Source organism: Saccostrea echinata, unplaced genomic scaffold (genome assembly GCF_033153115.1).
Source record: "Saccostrea echinata isolate AGI-Se365-2 ecotype Australia unplaced genomic scaffold, CSIRO_AGI_Sech_v1 ptg000009l, whole genome shotgun sequence".
In the NCBI taxonomy this organism is placed as follows: Eukaryota; Metazoa; Mollusca; class Bivalvia; order Ostreida; family Ostreidae; genus Saccostrea; species Saccostrea echinata.
Window position 1 is genome coordinate 31,410,725 of NW_026889758.1, and position 19,772 is coordinate 31,430,496.

Here is a 19,772-nt window from a genome sequence, read left to right on the forward strand (position 1 = left end):
ATTTTCTTAGAAATTGATACTACTGACAAATTATAATCAATTATATTTGGTTCTCAGACCTGACTATTTTTGTGAATGGCTTTAATCATTTTTCCAAACTTTATATACATTTCATTCCAAGTACTCCCATTTAGAAGAAAACATCGGATGAAAAATTTATCATATTTTATTTGTTGACTGAAGAATAGTGAATGTTACATAAATCATATCAAATAACAAGCCTGCTTGCTCCCAAGAGGCAAGAAGTTCATTGCTCCCAAGTTAATATACATGTAACATTGATATAACCTTAAGTATTACTAAGAACGACCATCCATTAACAATGCTTTTTATCTTTCCATTTTTCTATGCTATGTCCAATCATTAACAAACTTTTTCCAAATCAACTTATGAATTCTTGTCACAACCATGAATGGCAGTACCTTCCTTGAAAACAAACCCAAACTGCTCATTATAATATTAAAAATATTTACTTCTAAATCTTTGTACATTTTGAAATTATGCACTTTTACATATGTTGAATGAAAGTACATTTAGCACATTTCAACCTTCAGTAAATATGTTTCCACAAAAGCAATTTTCTCAAAAGTGGCCAATTAACATTGAAATCATACTGAACTCTGTCACAATTGTAATATCTGGATTAAAACAAACAAAAATATCTCATTCACACATGCTTTATGCTTTCATACAGTAAAAAAAAAAAAAAATCAGAAAGATGCACATGAATAGGCTCTGAATCATGATATGAAAGCTGGCAACAACTGTTGAAAATTGGATTTATTTTGTAACTTGTCATAAGAGTTTTTACCTGTTCTCCTAATCGCTGTGAAAATCGTTTTCCCCCCATAAATACTTCCATGGAAAGAAAATTATGTAACCTTAAATCTTTCCTTCAAAAGATGCATTTCACATATGTATTTTGGCTATTCAGTGTAGTTTGATATAAAGAAAATGATTCTAGTGAGTGACGTGTTTACAGTACTAGAATAAAACATACAGAGATCCATTCTCTCATCAAAGATGTTCAACAAACAAGTCATTCTGATAAATAGATCAGGACAATAAAATGGGATAAATAAATGAGATGTTCTCACAAAGAAAAACTGTTTTCATGTCAGAATATGGCTACCATCCCAGATTTACTTGATAAAATCCCATTTCCTTCCTAATTAACATACAGTTATCTAGGACTGAAAGGGAGGAAATGACATTGGAATGCTCACACTGTTTAGCTTATGATTCAATACTTCTGACATGAGAAACACTTTTAAAAAGTGTTCACATCTTACATATACAAGGAATATTGAAAACTGTACACTTATAATTAAAGGCATAAATATTTTTAGCTTTCAAATAAATACAAATTTAACACTTTTTTTTGAAATAAATGTTACACTTTCATTTTCCTCCCATCAATGAGGTTATCAAAATTGAAATAAACTAGAAAACCATAAAGTATTAATAAATCATTAATCAAAAGCAAAGGGGAAAATAGACACACATTAACAAAAAAAGAGAAAAGAATACCATTAATACAAGAAAGACTCCATTACCATCATATCCTGCCAGAAGACAGAACTTAAAATTCTTGACTTTAGAGTCTCTAATTCTGATATTTCCTATATTTTGGTATAACAAGACTCCGTCGCTTTTGAATGGACTGTCTGATACACAAGAGTTTTACCCCCAAATATAAATTGTGTGTCTTATACAATGACTACAATTAACAACACCCTCCTGAAGGCTTGACAGGGTTGCTAGCGTTAATTTTTACACTGGGTTTGTTGTCCTGTGAGGCTGAAATGACAGGTCCCATCCTGTTCTTGATTTCTGCAGCCATCGTCATAAATGCTTGTTCCACATTTGTAGCATTCTTTGCACTTGTCTCCAGGAATGGAATTCCAAGCTGATCAGCATATTCCTAGAAATCAACAGAGGGTAAGGGATCAGCAAATAATCAACACTTCAATCTTTTTTTTTTTTTTTTTTTTTAAATTTGGCTTTCAACATGAAAATAAACATACCCCTGTTATAATAATATGCTTCACACCAATAACAATCACTCTATACTTCCTTTTAATATTCATACATGAGACTTCCTTACAACATAATATACACATAATAATCTTGAAGTATTATACTGTAGTTTATTTTTGTTCCTTGCTTTCACGAAAGCAAGGGGATATTAAATCTCATCTGTCTGTCAGTCTGCCTGTCTGTCACAAAAACTTCTTGGTCATAACTTCTGAATGAGAAAAAAATGGAGCTTTCATATTTTACATGTAAATTACCTCTGACAAGACTTTTCCAAATGCACTATGATTTTTGGCCCTCTGACCTTGACTTTGAAGTTTGACCTACTTCTGCTCTAGAAGAGACAGGGCTTTCATTTCACATTAGCATTACTCGTGACCTATGATATTTTACCTCATGATCTTGCAGTTTGATGCAGTTTTAATTTAAATCTTTTATGATGGACACACAAGACAGGACATATAGACAAGACATTTACAATATGCCATAATTAATTGCATCACAACCACTAAGACAATGACAGAGCAGGGCCACAATTCTTTGTATACACTTGTTCCATTTGCTGCTTATTTCTTACCTTTGCTGTTGTGTAATCTACCACTTTTTTGGTCTCCATGTCTGATTTATTGCCCACAAGTAATTTATTGACATTTTCACTGGCATATCTGTCAATTTCTTGTAACCACTGCTTCACATTGCTAAATGACTCCTGCAACACAATAATATGTATATTAATATTTCTGCAACCCCCTCCACCCAAAACAGTTCTGTTTGAAATTCTTATGGTCTAGGAGAAAAGATTCACATGGATTTGTAAAAAAAAAAAAAAAAAAAAAAAAAAAAAAAGACTATTAAATAAGACAAGATTTTTTTCTGAACACTTTCGTTAAATCATACACAAAGGAGCAACATGGGAACAATCTTTTAAGCAATCTGAAATACATGTGCAGTCCCTTTGTACACTTTACTTCAGAATTTACTCCCTTCTATTTTGAGTAACACATGGAACATCCATTACCAATGTAAAGGTTGAAAAGAGGCCCATGGACAATAAGCTCACCTGAGTCACTTTGGTCCTGCTTTTTTTTTTTTTTTTTTTTTTTTTTTTTTTTTTTTTTAAATTTTCCTCTCTTATTTCATAATTAATCTGACTCTGTGTTGTCAACCAAAATCTAGACCTAAAAGAGTTATGATTTATTCAAAGTTTAATCAGCAAATCACTGGGATACTATCAACATAGTCCTGCTGTTTTGGAGATTTTTTGCATGCATTATGTAAAATTTGAATCTTTGATTTATCCTCAACTCTAACCTCTGGAGTCATAATTTAAAAAAAAAAATGCTCTACATATCTTAGTATATTTTGCTTTTTTTAAACAAGATTTAGTGTGATCATGCAAATCTTTTTAAAGATCGTGTCCTCTGGAATCCTGTGTAAAAATCTATCTCCTACTGTAGTCTCAACCTATTCTTTAGGACCTTGACCTGAACAACAAACATATCTCAACTATTTGAGGATGCTTGCATATCAGCACAAGAACCAACCTATGGGGCGACTGAGGTGAAATAATCGCTTTTGAGCTCCAAACTATCACGAAAGAGAAGTTTAAGCCGCCTTACATTTTCATCCCCCCTTTTTAAAATCAAAAAATCTACTGTAAAAGCAGAAATATTCATTGGAAATTAAATTTCGTTTATTTCATTGTTAACAATTATTCATGAAATTAAATCCCACACGAAATTTTTATGACTATATATTGAATAAGGTTACTTTTGAGACAACAAAATTAAATGATCACAAAAAATTTTTTTTAGATGCAGGGTTTTACACTAACTCGTAATCCTTTATAGCCATGTGGGCTACTGAATCTTGCAATTCTGGGGCCCACAAAATTTATTTGCCCACAGATTATCACACTGTCTATTGAATATAAAAACAACAACCCCATTTTTCATTTTTTTTAATCATGTGCTTTGTGTTTCTTTTCTATCCGTTGTAACATTATGCAGGACTTATCTAAATTTGAAGTGGAACTCTTCTGTTTATGAAGATTGATATGATCATTCAATATCATATATAGAGCACATAGCATGTTTTCATTCACAAATAACAACAGTACTTTTTGGTTTCTTGGGCTCATTGACTCGTCGATGCCACATTGTGCCCGAACAATCACTTAGACGCTTTATGTATAAGTACTTCTTACGGGTAATTATAAAGCACTTTACTGATTACGAAATTTTTCAAGAGAAAAATACAAAATATTCGGACAAAATTGAAAAACAAATATTTACTATCGTAAATTTTCTTATCGCCATGTGGGCAACTTGAACGTAATTTTAAGTCGCCCACATGGAACATTAGTTGCAAATTGCGAGTGGGCGACTGTTAATTTCAAACCCTGCAGATGACAAATCAACAAAATCTTATTCCCACAAAAATTTGTGCTTCTACAGTATTAAGAACACATGGTAATATTGTCACTATTTTATAAATCTGGTGTTATCACTCATGACCATTGGAGATGATTTTATACCTTTTTAATGTCAAATGATCATTTCATGCTGTGAATACAGACACATTTTTACTGTTAAATTGTAGAGCTATTGACTGTCTTAAGAGATCACACATATGCACATATATGATAAACATGACGTCACTCAATTGGCATGCAGTAGATCTTGTTTTTTTGTTTTTTGTTTTTTTTTTGTTTTTTTTTTGGTTTGCTTGATTTTTTTTAAAAAGGAATCTGTTATTGAAAATGAACTCTGCAAAGAAAATACCAAAACTATGACTTTGCCAAGGCCCTGAAAATATAAAGATTAGAAGAGAGAGGGATGTGTGAATTTATTAAACAGTGAAGAGTGCATACTATGCAAGAAATGAAATTACTTTGATAAACCTTTAAAGTCTATCAATTAGAAAATTTTAGATTGACAATATGTAATTTTTTTTTCCTGCTAGATATTAATATACCTTGTAATTGGAAATATCAAGTAATTAAATATTTTTTTTAAATCTATCTTTTTGTCTCTTTTATAAGTATTCTTAGTATGTTGAAGTAATACAGAAGAATTATTGAAATGCATTTAAGGTATATACATTAGGCCATAATAAATGAATTCCTAGATTCTCATCCCCGCCCGCCCCTATTTTTTTCCCCAGCCTTGATTTTTTAAATTTCTGTTTTATTTTGTCTTGATTCTGATCGGGATCGGTATTCAACTATCATTCAACTTTTGTTTTAAATCCCGCGAATGTTGGCATGATTTTGACAGCTGGCAAGAACATGAAGATGGTAATTGCTGTAATATATATGTATTAAACAAGGATCATTGGTATTAAACAAGGATCATTGGTTGTGAAAGATTTATGATGATGTGTATTAAGGGGATGAAGGACACATGGTCACATGACTCTGTTTAACTACGTCATAGTCTCCGTTTATATAAGTGCAAAACGTGTAAAGCATCAGTTCTTGTATAATTTTTTGACATTTTTTTAACTTTAATAACCACCTTATATTAAAAAAATGAAAAGTTTTAAAATTCTTGTAAACATTAACAAATTATGAAAAAGATTGATCCACTCCTCTGTTTCCCTAAACTGCGCGTCCAACAAGTCGGTGACGTCATACACGATTTGTTAGTACAGCAAGATCATACTCGGTAAATACAGGGGCTGTATTACTTTGTGAAAACAGGTCTTAATCAGTATATGATAAAATATTCTGAGACACGGGGAACACAAAAATTCTTTTTGCATGGCTGATGACGGAAATCTTATGTAGGTATATCTTATTTCGCTTATTTAGCTTACGTGTGACGTCATAGTTGGTTTTTCCCGTACTCGAGAAATGTAAACATGACACGTTTTTGTCATGCTTATGTCCTCTTTAACGATGTCCTGTGCAATATTGAGGTCAGCTTAACCATTCGAAATTTTTACAGTTAATCAATAATTTGAAGGACTTACATTTCAACGTAAATTTAAAAATATTGAATGATTGAATTTTTGGTAAATTACGTTTTTTGTTGTTAAAGTTGTGTTAAAAAGTACGTAATTTTCGCTATCCAGATGCAGTGTGATAGAAAAAACTTGCTTTTTCGAATGTTAAAAGATACATGTCCACTTGCATGTATTTTATTTTTTGCTTAAAAAATCCCATTATGGACAGAGTAATGGGCCCGGAAACATGGAAAACTAAAATTCTATTTAGATACTGTAAGGCATAGTATTTGTCAATCAATATCTCTAAAATAAGGTAAGAAACCTAGTGATATAACTGCTTTAAGATATGTGGGACATACTTAATAAGAAATATACAAAATATGAAAAAAATTGAATGACAGGTATTTTTTCAGCTCAAGGTCCTTCTTCCCCTTCAGAGATATGCATATTTAAATGGACCTCTACTGTGACTATTATTCGGGCATTATAGATAAATCTGCACCGATTGATCAGGTCAACAAAAAATCTGCACAATAGAAAAAATAAAAAGTATAAAATAAAATCCACCCACCCGCCTTGATTTTTCAAAAAATTTGGATGAGAATCTAGTTTTAAATAAGAATATATTAGGAAAATCTTTAAAAAAAAATTTCTAATGATCATTAAAGCCATGATAAGCCATATTGACAGGGACCAACCTAGATCCAAAATTTATGGAGACTTCACTTCTCCCTCAGAGAAATTTAGGGAGAAGTCTAAAATTCTAGGGAGACTTCTTGTGGCATAGACACACACTGATCATTATTAAGGACACAATAAAAAAATCAGGAGTCAAGAAGATGTTTGAAGATTGCATTTATTTTGATGGTTTTGGTCCCACCCCTAAAGAACTGGGGGGGGGGGGGGTTCCTGAAATTCAAAGTTTTGCCCCCTTTACCAATAGATGCTATATACCATAAATGGTTGAAATTGGTTTAGCAGTTCCAGAGAGAAAGCTGAAAATGTTCAGATGTTAACGGATACCTGATGACAGATCACAATAGGTCACCTGAGTGTCTTAGGTGACCTAAAAAGAAAACCATCAATTTACTGATGGTGTCATTATTAGATTAGTTTTTTTTAATCATGTCAATACTTAGTAATAATTAATTGAGTCATTCAATGATCCATGGATATTAGGTCAGGTCTGATGAAATAGTAAGATTTTCAGGTACTAGTCTGACTGGTTTAGTCTGTTTAATGTTGAGCCCTGTGACAATCAGACTGTCAACATGAAGTGATATGTTTCTTGATAAAGTTACTGTTATAAATATTAAAATACAAAGTATATTTTACCTGGTCAGTGACATCGTAGACCACGATTATACCATGAGCACCTCTGTAGTAACTGGATGTTATTGTTCTGAATCGTTCCTGTCCGGCAGTGTCCCACTACAAAACATCTCATTTCACTACTGTCTAGTACACTAGAAAATTTCTTTTTTAATCTTTTTTCTTTTTTTAACCTTTCAATATCAATGAATTTATTTCAAAATGGTAATACATGTATATGTACTTTAATTAATTATTAAAGTGAAGGTAATTATTATCCCACAAATGCGCCTTTAACATTAACAAGCAATGATTCACAAGATTTACTGAATTTTTTTCTATTATACTTACTATTTGTAACTTTATTGTCTTCCCATCTAATTCAATTGTTCGAATTTTCTGAAAAACATAACACTTAAGTTAACATATTGCACATTTGATTTTGTCAATGGATTAAAACAGACATAAGTTCCTGAGTAACAAACCCAACAATCAATCTTCAAAACATACTGAATAATAATTTTATTGGTAGAACATGATGGTTGTAAAATTCTATTTACTTTTCAGTTTTAATAATAAATCATTTTTGGCAATACTTACAAAATCTACTCCTATAGTACTTATATAACTCTCTGTGTATGTATCATCCTGTTAAAATTAAAAAAAATATTTATTCATTCAAATTCTCACAACCTTTGAAATGTATGCTTCAACATATTTCCTTGAACCAATTTAAAAATAACACAACAGCCCTAACAAGTGCTCAGTGTGCTTAATATATTGTAAAAGACAACAGGGAGCTTCATAATATTGCTATTATTCTCTTTATATTGAAACACAACAATGTATATTTTAACAGGAGTTACACTTGACCATAACAAATTTTCTTCTACAAAGTTTTTCTCCTTCATAGCATCGCCAATATGTATCAAGCAAATTTGTTTATTACTTCATTTTATAAAGTATCCTTTTTATGATTTAATAAATTATAGCATGGCAATCCAGCATGATTACTATTTTAAGAATAAGAGGTGAGGTGGTTAAACTAGCACAAGCACTTGTATGGACATTAAAGAATGAGATACTTGATCTAATCTTTATCTAGTCATACAGCTATATTTCCAATTTTACTATAAAAATATTTTTTGAGTGTAATATACATTTTAGACTTCAAAGATACTCACTGCAAATCGTAAGAGCAGACAAGACTTCCCCACACCAGAGTCACCAATCAACAATAATTTAAATAAATAATCACTGAAACAGAAACAAAATGACATTTAAAATGTATTCTGTAGTCTTTCAACAACTGATCTGAAGTGACATGCAGTACATTTCCATTACCATTATTTTTGCAACACGAGTAACAAAGATAAATGTCAGGATTTAACACTAACGTTAGTCCATTAGTCTCAGACTAATTTATTTTCATTCAGTAGTGATTGGAAATTGGAATTTTTTTCATAATTGATTATCGGAATAATCGGATGCACTATAATCGATTAATAATCGATCAATTTCAAATATTAAATTTGTTCAGTTTTGAATGAAGAATAAATAGGTTAAAAATTCTTGAGTGATTTCTAGAATACATTTTTGATATATTTTGTATCATTGAATTCATTTATTAGATTATTATTATTTAGGATCTAGTTAAATTCAATGAAGAATGAATCAAAAATCAAAGGAATAATTTGCTTTTAACTAATAATAAGTAATCGATTATCAAAATTATAATCGATTATCTATAATCGGGGTCGATTTCGATTAGATAATCAATTTAATCGATTAATCGGTACATCACTATCATTCGGACCAGTAAAATTTGTGGCCAATTAATCCGAACGGACCAATAAAAATTTCTGGAAATCAAAATGATTAAATTACTGGTGTTCAATTCTCGACAACTTATACTGGAAAACCCCGTATTTATTTTTTCGCTTTCTAGCTTCTTGCTGAGTAGTTAGGTGAATCCTAGTTAGAGTAATCTAACTATGTCTTTGGGACAAGCCCTCACCATGGTTAGAAAACATCCCATATACTTGCTATGTAGCAAATCGAAGCGGATCCACTCCGAAATGATTTTGAAGAATACAAAAGGAGTTGCACTGAAAATAAGTACCAAATTAATCATAAACCTTTTTGAGATTGTATATGCCTTTTAACCTAAAAAAATAATCCATATAAATACAAAATTCAAATAATTTTCTAAATGTTTTTTCCTCACTTCAAATTTACACTCCATGTTGACATTCAAAACTCTCTGGGTTGTTCATAGAAAATGCACAGAGTTCAAGTTATCGCCTGTGTTTATTTATTTATTATTATAATTTTTTGCTACATCGCCAACACAGAGAACGAATTCTATCGTTAAACGGGGTCCGTAGGACAATATCATTTTGACGATAGAACGTTCTATCTAGGTGAATCCAAGTCAATTCAGTGCTTAATTTTATGACATGATATGAAGTTAAATGTTTATGCAATCATGATTTAGTATGACACATAAAGAAAAATGTCAGGCATTTTGGATGTATATAGAGAAAAAATAACGCGATTGGGAATATGATCGTATTTCCTGATCATGAGATTGCAACAAATCTGTGGAATAAAACATTTCACACAAATGCTTTGTTAATTTCAAAAAAGTATAAAAGGTACATTATAATATTTATTTAAATCCTTAGAGAACATTGGTTTTCCTTTTTTGGACGGACTCATAAAATCGCACACGGACTAGTAAATGTAAAGAAGCACTAGTCCTGCTGGACTAAAGCCTAAAAATGTTTATGTTGAACCTGTATGTACATTTCTTATTCTTGATTTACCCTTTAACTACATTTATTTAACATTCCGACATCATGTACATTGTAAATCTTGATTTATCGTTTATGCTATAAATTAATGTTACATTTTCTGCTTCCTGACATTACAAATATCAACTGTTCCAGAGCTTTGATCATAGAAAATAACGGAGTCATCTCCCTCATTCTGTGCATTTAATCTGAATATCATGAAATAATGTACTTAGTATTTAAATTTTTAACAAAGGCAAGGGGATTTTGGATAAAGACTGCCAGTTAAAGCCAGAAGGGGGTGAAATATAAACATTTACATTTTAATTACACAAAATAAACTTTTTACCCACTTTCTATTCATTGTATTTTTTAATACAATTTCAAAACAATAAGATTACAGTAGAATATGTAATATGTACAATTCAAGAACTTTGTTTAAACAAACAGTGCCCACTACAACAGGATATATTGACCAGTTGATTTCAAGTTACACGTGTTGATTTTGACTCAACACTTGTGACATTACAGCCAGCCAGTTGATGTACACTACTTTGTTAGTTATAATTCCAGAAGACGTCCAATCTTAACTTATTTTATCTCCATCGACTAAATCGTGAAGACATGTTCGTTTCATAAAGTAGTCAGGGGGTAAATGCAGTCACGAGATAGAACACACATTGAAGTTGTGACAGGTCGATTTCAACAGAACGATGACGAATGATGACGTAGTCCATTTACAGATACTTCTTATGATATCAGCGCAATACTTACTATTCGGGGTTCATTGTGGACATAATATGTTAAGGAATCTAGCTATTTCTTTCACACTTCTTCCTCAGAATAGCTGTATTGTAAATGTATATGTCACTGTTACTTCGTCGTACACCTTCGTTCAATATGGCTTCCTTCTTCGTGATTGCGCATGCACAGTTAGGGGTGGAATTATTTTGCATATGACGTCATGCTCAAACGTGGCATCACGAGATCAATGTTTAAGTTCCGGTTCCATGGGGAGCATATAAAAAGATGAATATGAGTTTCTTCGAGGGGTCCTCTCAAACTTTGACATAAAGAACACAGTTTGAATATTAAGGGGTTGTAAATTAATATTGTTTTCCCATGATTTTTTTTATAACCCAATGAAAAATTGAGAGATGTATTTCGATATTTTGTTTACAACAAAAGTACATGGCATTGAAAAATTCAATTTCAATCAGTTCCCTAAATTGGATTTACAGTCAACTCGTACCCAAACCGACTCGTACGCGAACCGAGTCGTACCCAAAGAGTCAACTCGTACTCGAAACTGTTATTTACATATACAGTGTTATACTACATACAAAGACATGTACTACAGATTATTTAGAATACACATAATTTGTCTGTGCTGTTTGTAATTGCATAAATCATGCTCGTTGTTTGTGATGCCTGAAAGGGCCCTGATAAATCTATTAGGCCCTATCTATATCTATATTATGCCAAGTTGAATTTTTCAAACAAATTTAAATTTAATTGTCATTATTTTATGAAATATAAGTAGTGTAACTAAATTGGAATAATAAATCAGATATCTTTATGAAAATATATCACAAAGTGAAATATTTTCATTATTTATTTTATGACTTCAGTTTTGGGTACGAGTTGACTCTTTGGGTACGACTCGATTTGGGTACGAGTGGGAATGGGTTCGAGTTGACTGGATACCCTAAATTGAAATCCACAAAAATTATATATAAACTTACGAATACCAAAGATGATAACAAAGTAATTTAAGAAAAAAAGCTAATGGTGGCATGTTTCTCCCCCCCCCCCCCCCCCCTGTGTGCAAGTTATTTTTCTATAGATTATGATATGCAAGATAATTATGTCAACATGCAACATAATTAAGTCAACATGCAAAAAAAAAAAAAAAAAAAATGTAATCAATTAAGAATTTGAGAAAGTTTTCAAAATTATCAAATATCGCACACATGTGACTTCCAGCATGCTAGATACAACTTATTTATGCTGATATGCAATTTATTTATGTTGACCTGGAACTTATTTAAGTTGACATGCGAGATGGATATGTTGACATGCAACATATATTATGTATATGTCAACATGCAATGTTGACACGTGCCGCGATACATATAAATATGTGGGCGTGATCAACTACAAGGTATGAGTTATATATATATATATATATATATATATATATATATATATATATATATATATATATATATATATATATATATATATATATACATGTATTTTTAGAAACGTAACAAAACTTTCAGAGGAAAAGTAAAAAAAAAGGATTTTTTTTTCAAAATTTGCGGAAATGTCCCGAAGCACTACGTTCCGCAACTTACCCGTCGCCATGAGCTCAACACGGGTAATTAATTCATGGCTGTGTTGAAATTAAGTACTTAAACAACAACAACCTTTCTCTCAATACATCAGTTCTGTTTGATAAAACGTCTTTGTATTCAAGAACTTGTCAGTCATATTCAAAAACTTGTGATTCACGCATATTCTTATAGTCTTGTGATTTATATTTGAATATTTATACATTTAAAATTTTTTTTTTCGAAATAAAACTACAAATAATAAAAATACTTGATTTCTACATAAGGCTACTGGTTCGTCGATAGGCGTGGCAAAAAATCACGTGCGGGGCGAGAGAGAGAGAAGTAGGCGGGGCTTGGAGCACGTGAATTTACGAATCAAGAGCATATAAATATGAGGAATAACTGTCAGACATTTTTTTGTTTTATGGTGATGATCAAGCACTTGGTTTGCGTGATAATTTTATGCATAAACGCCTTCCTTATAAATATTCTTCAATAATTGTTATTCATATTCGTAACCTTACGATTTATATTCCAAATCTTGATTTATATTCGAAACAAAATGTGTTTGTGAAACACTCATGCCCCCGTATGGCAGCTTTTGGCGAAGGTTAAAGTTTCTCAAATGCAGTCAACCTCCAGGTCAAAAGATCATAAATGTTGATACCCAAAGAAAGGTCTTGTCTCGAGGAATATGCCTGTGAAATATGAAAGCCCTAACAACAACCATTGAAAAGTTATGGCGAAGGTTAAAATTTTTCAAAAGTAAGTAAAACATCAAGGTCAAGGTCAAATGGTACCCAAAGGAAGGTCCTGTCACAAGTGATACACATGTACGTGAAATATGAAAGGCCTAGAACCAAATGTTCAAATGCTATGGCCAAGGTTATAGTTTGTTTTAAAGTAGGCCAAACACCAAATTCAAGGTCAATGGGCCAATATTGTTGGTATCCAAAGGAAGGTCTTGTCACAAGGAATACACATGTGAAGTATGGAAGCCCCAGCACTGATTGATCAAAAGTTATGGCCAAGGTTAAAGTCATAAGAATAATAAGATACGATTATTTGAAAAAAAAAATCATTTTGAATTTTAACCCCCCCCAATGAAATTGGGGTTTGGACAATATTTTTAAAGGTAAATTGTCAAAAAAATTTTGCCCCCCCCCCCACCTCTTTCAAAAACGATACAACGTGTCTGAATTTGATGTAAATAAAACGGTGCTAACTTTAGATATTGCTTCCAAACAAAGAGGTAGGTATATATGGTTTTTTTTTCAAGTGCTGGAATATTCACCAGCGCTCGACCTTACAACAACAGAGTGTAAGAGGTTGCAACATCTAAATGAAAATTTACATATTAGACCTAGAGGAACAAACTATACTACAGGGAAAGTCTTTGCTCAGAAAAATGCCCCCCCTTTTTTTTCGTTCTATGGACCTGCAAATGCGATGTGAAAAAAATTCTCCATGTTTAATATAGATTAAACAAAGCTTAACATGTTAAAATGTGGTGTAAGTGATGCTTCAAGTGCCAAGTGTTAGGTTAAAAAAAAGTTATGCTTGAAAATAATTCATAATATAATATTTATTACATGTACATGTATACTATATGAAAAAAATATTTATTTAGTGCCTTCAATTAAAGCAAGTATTTAATCAATAAATCTGTGCTTTAGTAAACAGTTTTATCAGTAAATATTAAATTATTTTATTCTACTTTGTTAAATCAAGGTAACACAGGTAAACTCTACCTGGACCCCTTAGAGGGCCTCTTAATTGAGTGTGATAATTAAATAGTTGTTTTAGCCGGTAGACGTTCGGGGAATAAACCTGATAATTAGATGTTGGTTTAGTCCAGTAGACGTTCGGGGAACACACCGAAAAATGAACCCCGGATCAATTTTCAACCCGAGTCAATATTCTACGTTACACCTGTAGCTTAGCTGCGATAGACAATCCTAACGTTGTGCTTATCTTTTTATTAAAAAAGTATTTTGTGTATGAGTGCATGAAATTTTAAAACAAAAATCAGAACTGATAGGGGTATTAATATGTAAAAATTTTGTCGATAACATTATTAAAGATTTTATAAGCAGATGTGACATAACTTTTGGACCCCCGTAACAAGATTTTGAAAATAAATATCACAACTTTTATCAAACATAAAACAATATATATTTTTAAAAATTTGAAGCCTTTTCACTCCATATAGTAAAATGATATGTTTGCATTACAAATATTAATAGGCTAACTACAGTTGTACACGAAAGGTAAAGATAATCGATCTATGAAAACCTACAAACAATACAAATCTGTGAATAGAGCATAAAACAGGGATCCCTGGAAATTTCAGAGGTGGGATCAGGTGCCTAGGAGGAGTAAGCATCCCCTGTTGACCGGTCACACCACAATGCCCTAAGCATTGATCAGGTAGGCCTAACAATTGTTATGAAATGTGCCAGTCAAAATACGATCCAATTTAAGGTTATATTTGCAAACAAGATCATTATAATATTATTACGACCTTAGAATTTACAAGATGGTGACTTTCAACGAGGTCGTTGAATTCACTGTAACGTCGACTTATTTGTCAGTAGAATAAGTCTATACTCAGACCCCCCCCCCACCCCCCCCCCCGGCGTCCTACGTGCCTGCCTGGTAGGTGATAGGTTTTAGAAGTCATGGAAATAATCCGTGGTAAGTAATCAATGTATGATATACATGTACGATTGACTCAGATATAGAATTTAACCATTGTTTTAAGTAATGGCGAAGTTTCTTGCCGATTCAGCATAGAAAAGTATGCAAAGCTATACTTAAAACTTATGCCAAAGGAGTTTGCAGTGTAAGATATTTACCTGGCTAGCGAGAAAGGTAGTCAGTACATTTTAAAATCGCAGAAAAGCATTAGTTGTCGCGAGAAATGGTCGTATAAAGTGAAGGAAAGTCGTACGTTTTGATGTTACTGACTTTTGAAAAATTATTTTTAACCGTTTAATTTTTTTTTTACTTTTTAAAATACACATTTGATTAACGCCATTTCTAGAATATGCTGTAGCATAGTATGTCTGAACTTTCTCTTTTACAGCAGTTAAATATTTTTGAGAGGAGTAAAGTCGCGGGGCTTGGTGGAGCAGTTGCTGGACCTAGCAATGTATCTTTGTTTGCAAGGATTTGTATGATTTTGGGAATCCAGCATAGGTAGGGTAGATCGAACTTACTTTCGCTGTCTAGAATGTTATAAGTTTTAAAGACTGAAGTGTGATTACTTACGAGGCATCGCATGCGGATATTCTGTGGTATGTTGCTTTTCACTGGGTTTGAAAACTATAGTGTATCACGACTATTTCTGTGAAAGGATGATATCAATAGTCAAACAGATTTATTTAACATTTTTACAATGTTTTGTTCCTGTTCATACAATGCTCATATATTTATAAACAACATATATCATGTATTTAGGACCCCCCCCCCCCCCCGAATTTTATATTCGTGTATTTCGTAATATCTACCAGATAATGTATTTAAGTATAGGTCCACGTAACAATCAGGCAGGAGGTGATACAAATACAAAGGGTATTCAGAAATTAATGATTTTTCACACACAGGTTTTTCTTGGGCTATAAGCCGTATATGTGGAAGGAAAAATATTTTGGGTCATTGTTACTATGGAAACCTGGACAAAGAAATTTCTCTAGCAACCGCCCAATTTTTCTTTGTAGATTGACGAAATTTCACTCATTTTGAAGGCTTTATACGAAACGTATATAAAGTGATTTTTTTCTTTTATCTAGTATAATAAGAAAGATACATTTTTAAAGTGTTCTGTCAACATAATAAAAAGAAATTACATTCTCTAATATATTTGCTATAGACACAGGTAAAGATACATGTTTCCCATTTTTTGCTGATTCGGCATTTTGCTTGATTTTAGCAAAAATCAAGTCACTATTATTCATTTCACCATCTTAATACAACTGTTTCATCTATTTCATGTAAAACTACAGGAAAGCTTCTCTAAGAATTTGAAATAAAAAGTTTTGCAAATTTGAAAATTCCTATCTGTTGCTAAGCAACAGAAATGGATGGTTTGATTAATTAAAAAGGGATAATTGTAAAACATTGGAAGAAAAATCGTATAAATTGTAGTCATTGAGTAGCAAATACAAATTTTAAATTAATAAAATATTCAATATTCTTCCTTGTATACTAAAGACTATTTTACAATAAGCTATCTCCTTAGCAACAGCAAATTTTCCTTAGCAACGAAGCATTGAAAGTTATTTATAGCACATATTCATCTAAGTTTTTAAAAGATTATCTGATTCTTATTGTTGAATTGCTATTGCCCAGAATCGACATTGTTAAACTGGTTTTTAAAAAGTATGTTTTTAAGTTAATTCATCCATAGCAACAGAACTTGTCTACATAGCAACAAATGTATTTTATAAAGAATCAGTATATAGCAATTCCTCAACAAAATTTGTGTCTTTAAAGGATGTTTACTAGGCAAAAACATTTTACTTATGGAAATGAAAAATCATTTATTTGACTTATGACTGTGGTATTTTTTTCACTTTGAAATAGTAAATCAATGACCTACTTTTCATGCCAGTGGCCAATTGAGACTTGAGAGTCTTAAAATTTCTTGTAAATTCCTGAAAATTTTGCATCATGACCAATATTTGCATCGAAAATTGGAAACTAAATGCAATTAAAAAAAATTCCATCTCCCATGGCAACAGAAAATTTTCTTTAGCAACAAGGCAAGGAAAGTAATATTTAGCACAAACATGTATTCATAAAATTTTTTAAAAATATTTCTATTACATTTTTGCAGTAAAACTGAATTTGCGCAGTCTGACTGGCTCTTCTACTTTTTTGTTGAATCTTCTTATGCTATTGAAATTGTAACAAATATTCAAATATCCCACATAAACAAAGTTTGGGGCTTGGGGAGTTGGGGGGTTGGGGTGTGTGTTATACAGAAATCCCTTTACTGTGTGTCCTTCCGTCCATGCAATCTTCTCGCTATAACTTGAAAAACACTGGAAGCTCATACTTTGTACAGAGATTGCTTATGACCCAAGGAGGTGCCATGCCCTCGACACAAGGTCATGCCAGCATGTTCAAGGTCACTGGCATAAAAAGTGTATAAAAGTTGTTGCCCGGTCCAAAACTTTGTAACGGGGAATCATTGGATGCTCATACTTAGTACAGTAATAGCTTTGTTGACCTAAGTGTGTTAAGACCTTGACCCAAAGCCATTTTGATTAGTTCAAGGTCATTTGGTGAAATTTTTTATAATTATCTGGGTAATAAGTGATTTTGTAACGGCGAATCTCTGGAAGCTCATACATGAAATAAAATTTGCTGATGATCAGAGAGTGTTTGTTGACCTTGACCCTAGGTCATTCCGGCAAGTACGTATTCAGTGGCAGAAAAACTATATAATGGAGAATTACTGGAAGCTCATACTTGGTACAAAGATTGCTTTTGACTTAAGAGTAAAGCCGACCTTAACCCAAACCCATTTTTGCGCGCAAGTTCAAGTTCACTTACAGAAAGTATAAAATTCTGGTTTGTCCTTTAACTTTGTAATTGAGAATTAATAGGCTTATACATTGTACAGAGAATGCTTTTGACCGTGGGTAATTCATGACCCTGACCCATGTAGGTTTTGGCAAGTTCAAGGTCACTGACGAAAACATATTAAATGCTTGTCTGAACTCCAACTTTGTAATGGTGTTTCACTTGTAGCTTTACTTGAAACAGAGCTTGCTAATGATCCGACGGTGTGTCCTCATATTGAATAAAGATCATTCCTCCAAGCTCAAGATCACTGGCTGGAAAGGAAAAAAAATCCTGTCTGGGTTATTTTTCTTTTACCCTTGACTTTGACAGAATCAACAACGATCATCCTTTTTCTTGGGGGAACCAATTTGAAGTTTGTCATGCTAAGGATTTTTAGCTAACCTGAGCGAAGGCTCAAGTGAGCTTTTCTGATCAAAAAGAGTCCGACGTCTGTCGTCGTTGTTATTGTAAACTCTTCACATTTTCATCTACCTCTCAAGAACCACTGGACCAATTTCAACCAAACTAGCCACAAAGTATCCTTGAGTAAAGGGGATTCAAGTTTGTTCAGATGAAGGGACACGCCTTCTTCCAAAGGGATATTACGATGATGATTTTGTGAAAAATTAATGGCATCATTTAAAAAAAAAATCTTGTTCAAATCATAACTCCGGGGGTAGGGCGGGGCCACAATGGGCGATCAAAGTTTTAAATATGAAGACAAAGGGGAAATCTTAAATTATTCACAAGACCAACAAGCCATGATTGGTCATAAAAATATAAAAGCACCCTCAGGTAATGTAGATTTAAATTTTTTCAAATCATGACCACCCGGGAGAATAGAGGCGCCATAACAGGAGATCATATTTATACAAAGGAATATTAAGGATATAATCAATAAAAAATTACTATTAATGGGTTCAGTCAGCATACAATTCAAAGATAGATTGCATTTGTTGACAAAGTCATTGTATCGACCATAGAACTTGTAAAATTATGACTATAAACAAGACTGTTGATATTCTTATTTCATCAAATTGTTTGTCAGTAGCCTGCCTCCTTTTAGAAATTATTCGTACCTAGAGCATCTCTTGTGTATTGAACCAACTTGGAGATATAAAACAAGCTTAGATTACAGTCAAAGCACAAACTTTAATTGTTTATTTCATGAAACAAGACTAACACTATTTTTCAGTGTATTTCTTTTATTTTTTCATTTAGCTCGTTATATCAAAAATATTTTTTAGTTATTACATGTAAATATCCTGTCATAACTAGACTAGTAAATAATAAAAATCGAGAGTTAGTTATCTCGTAATAATTTAATTCTGGTTGTAACACGTCATTTGATAGAATAAAAGATGTAGTTTATACCATATAACATATGTTGCCTACGTCACAATGACCTTCGCCAAAAACGTATTATTTGGCTTGACGTACTTTTAAAATATGCTTAATTTGAAGACATTTCTTAAGGAAAATTGCCTTAATTGGAAAATTAAATTATAAGAAATGAATTTAATTAATAGCTGCCCAAGTTACACTGGTATAACCTGGGTTGGAACAGTTTACGCTTTTTTATTAACCGCTTCACGGTTTATAAAGCGGAAACTGTCCCAACGCAGGTTATACCGTACAGTATAACTGGAGTAGCTATTAAATTCATTCCTTAAATAATAAATTAGTTACCCCAATAAAATGAATTTCCTATCTTGCTTTTATAACGAGTTGGTATCATATTAGAATAATTTTGTAATCTCATTCT

General features: G+C 32.2%; 3 protein-coding genes across 3 annotated transcripts in view; 1 reads left to right on the plus strand and 2 right to left on the minus strand.

The window, feature by feature from the left end:
- The window catches only part of LOC133182209 (poly [ADP-ribose] polymerase 1-like), a 550,802-nt gene that overhangs the window by 398,598 nt on the left and 132,432 nt on the right, over positions 1 to 19,772 (plus strand). The gene's annotated exons all lie outside the window — the stretch shown is intronic.
- Positions 1 to 19,772, minus strand: part of LOC133182217 (COMM domain-containing protein 10-like) — a 249,974-nt gene that overhangs the window by 62,098 nt on the left and 168,104 nt on the right. The window lies entirely within an intron of this gene.
- LOC133182205 (ras-related protein Rab-1A) lies at positions 149 to 11,026 on the minus strand. Its single transcript, XM_061316959.1, has 7 exons — positions 10,869 to 11,026; positions 8,484 to 8,556; positions 7,900 to 7,947; positions 7,651 to 7,698; positions 7,324 to 7,419; positions 2,615 to 2,746; positions 149 to 1,924 (listed from the first exon to the last, which is right to left on the minus strand). Exons 1-7 carry the CDS (start codon positions 10,889 to 10,891, stop codon positions 1,727 to 1,729), a joined length of 618 nt encoding a protein of 205 aa, XP_061172943.1. The 5' UTR covers positions 10,892 to 11,026; the 3' UTR covers positions 149 to 1,726.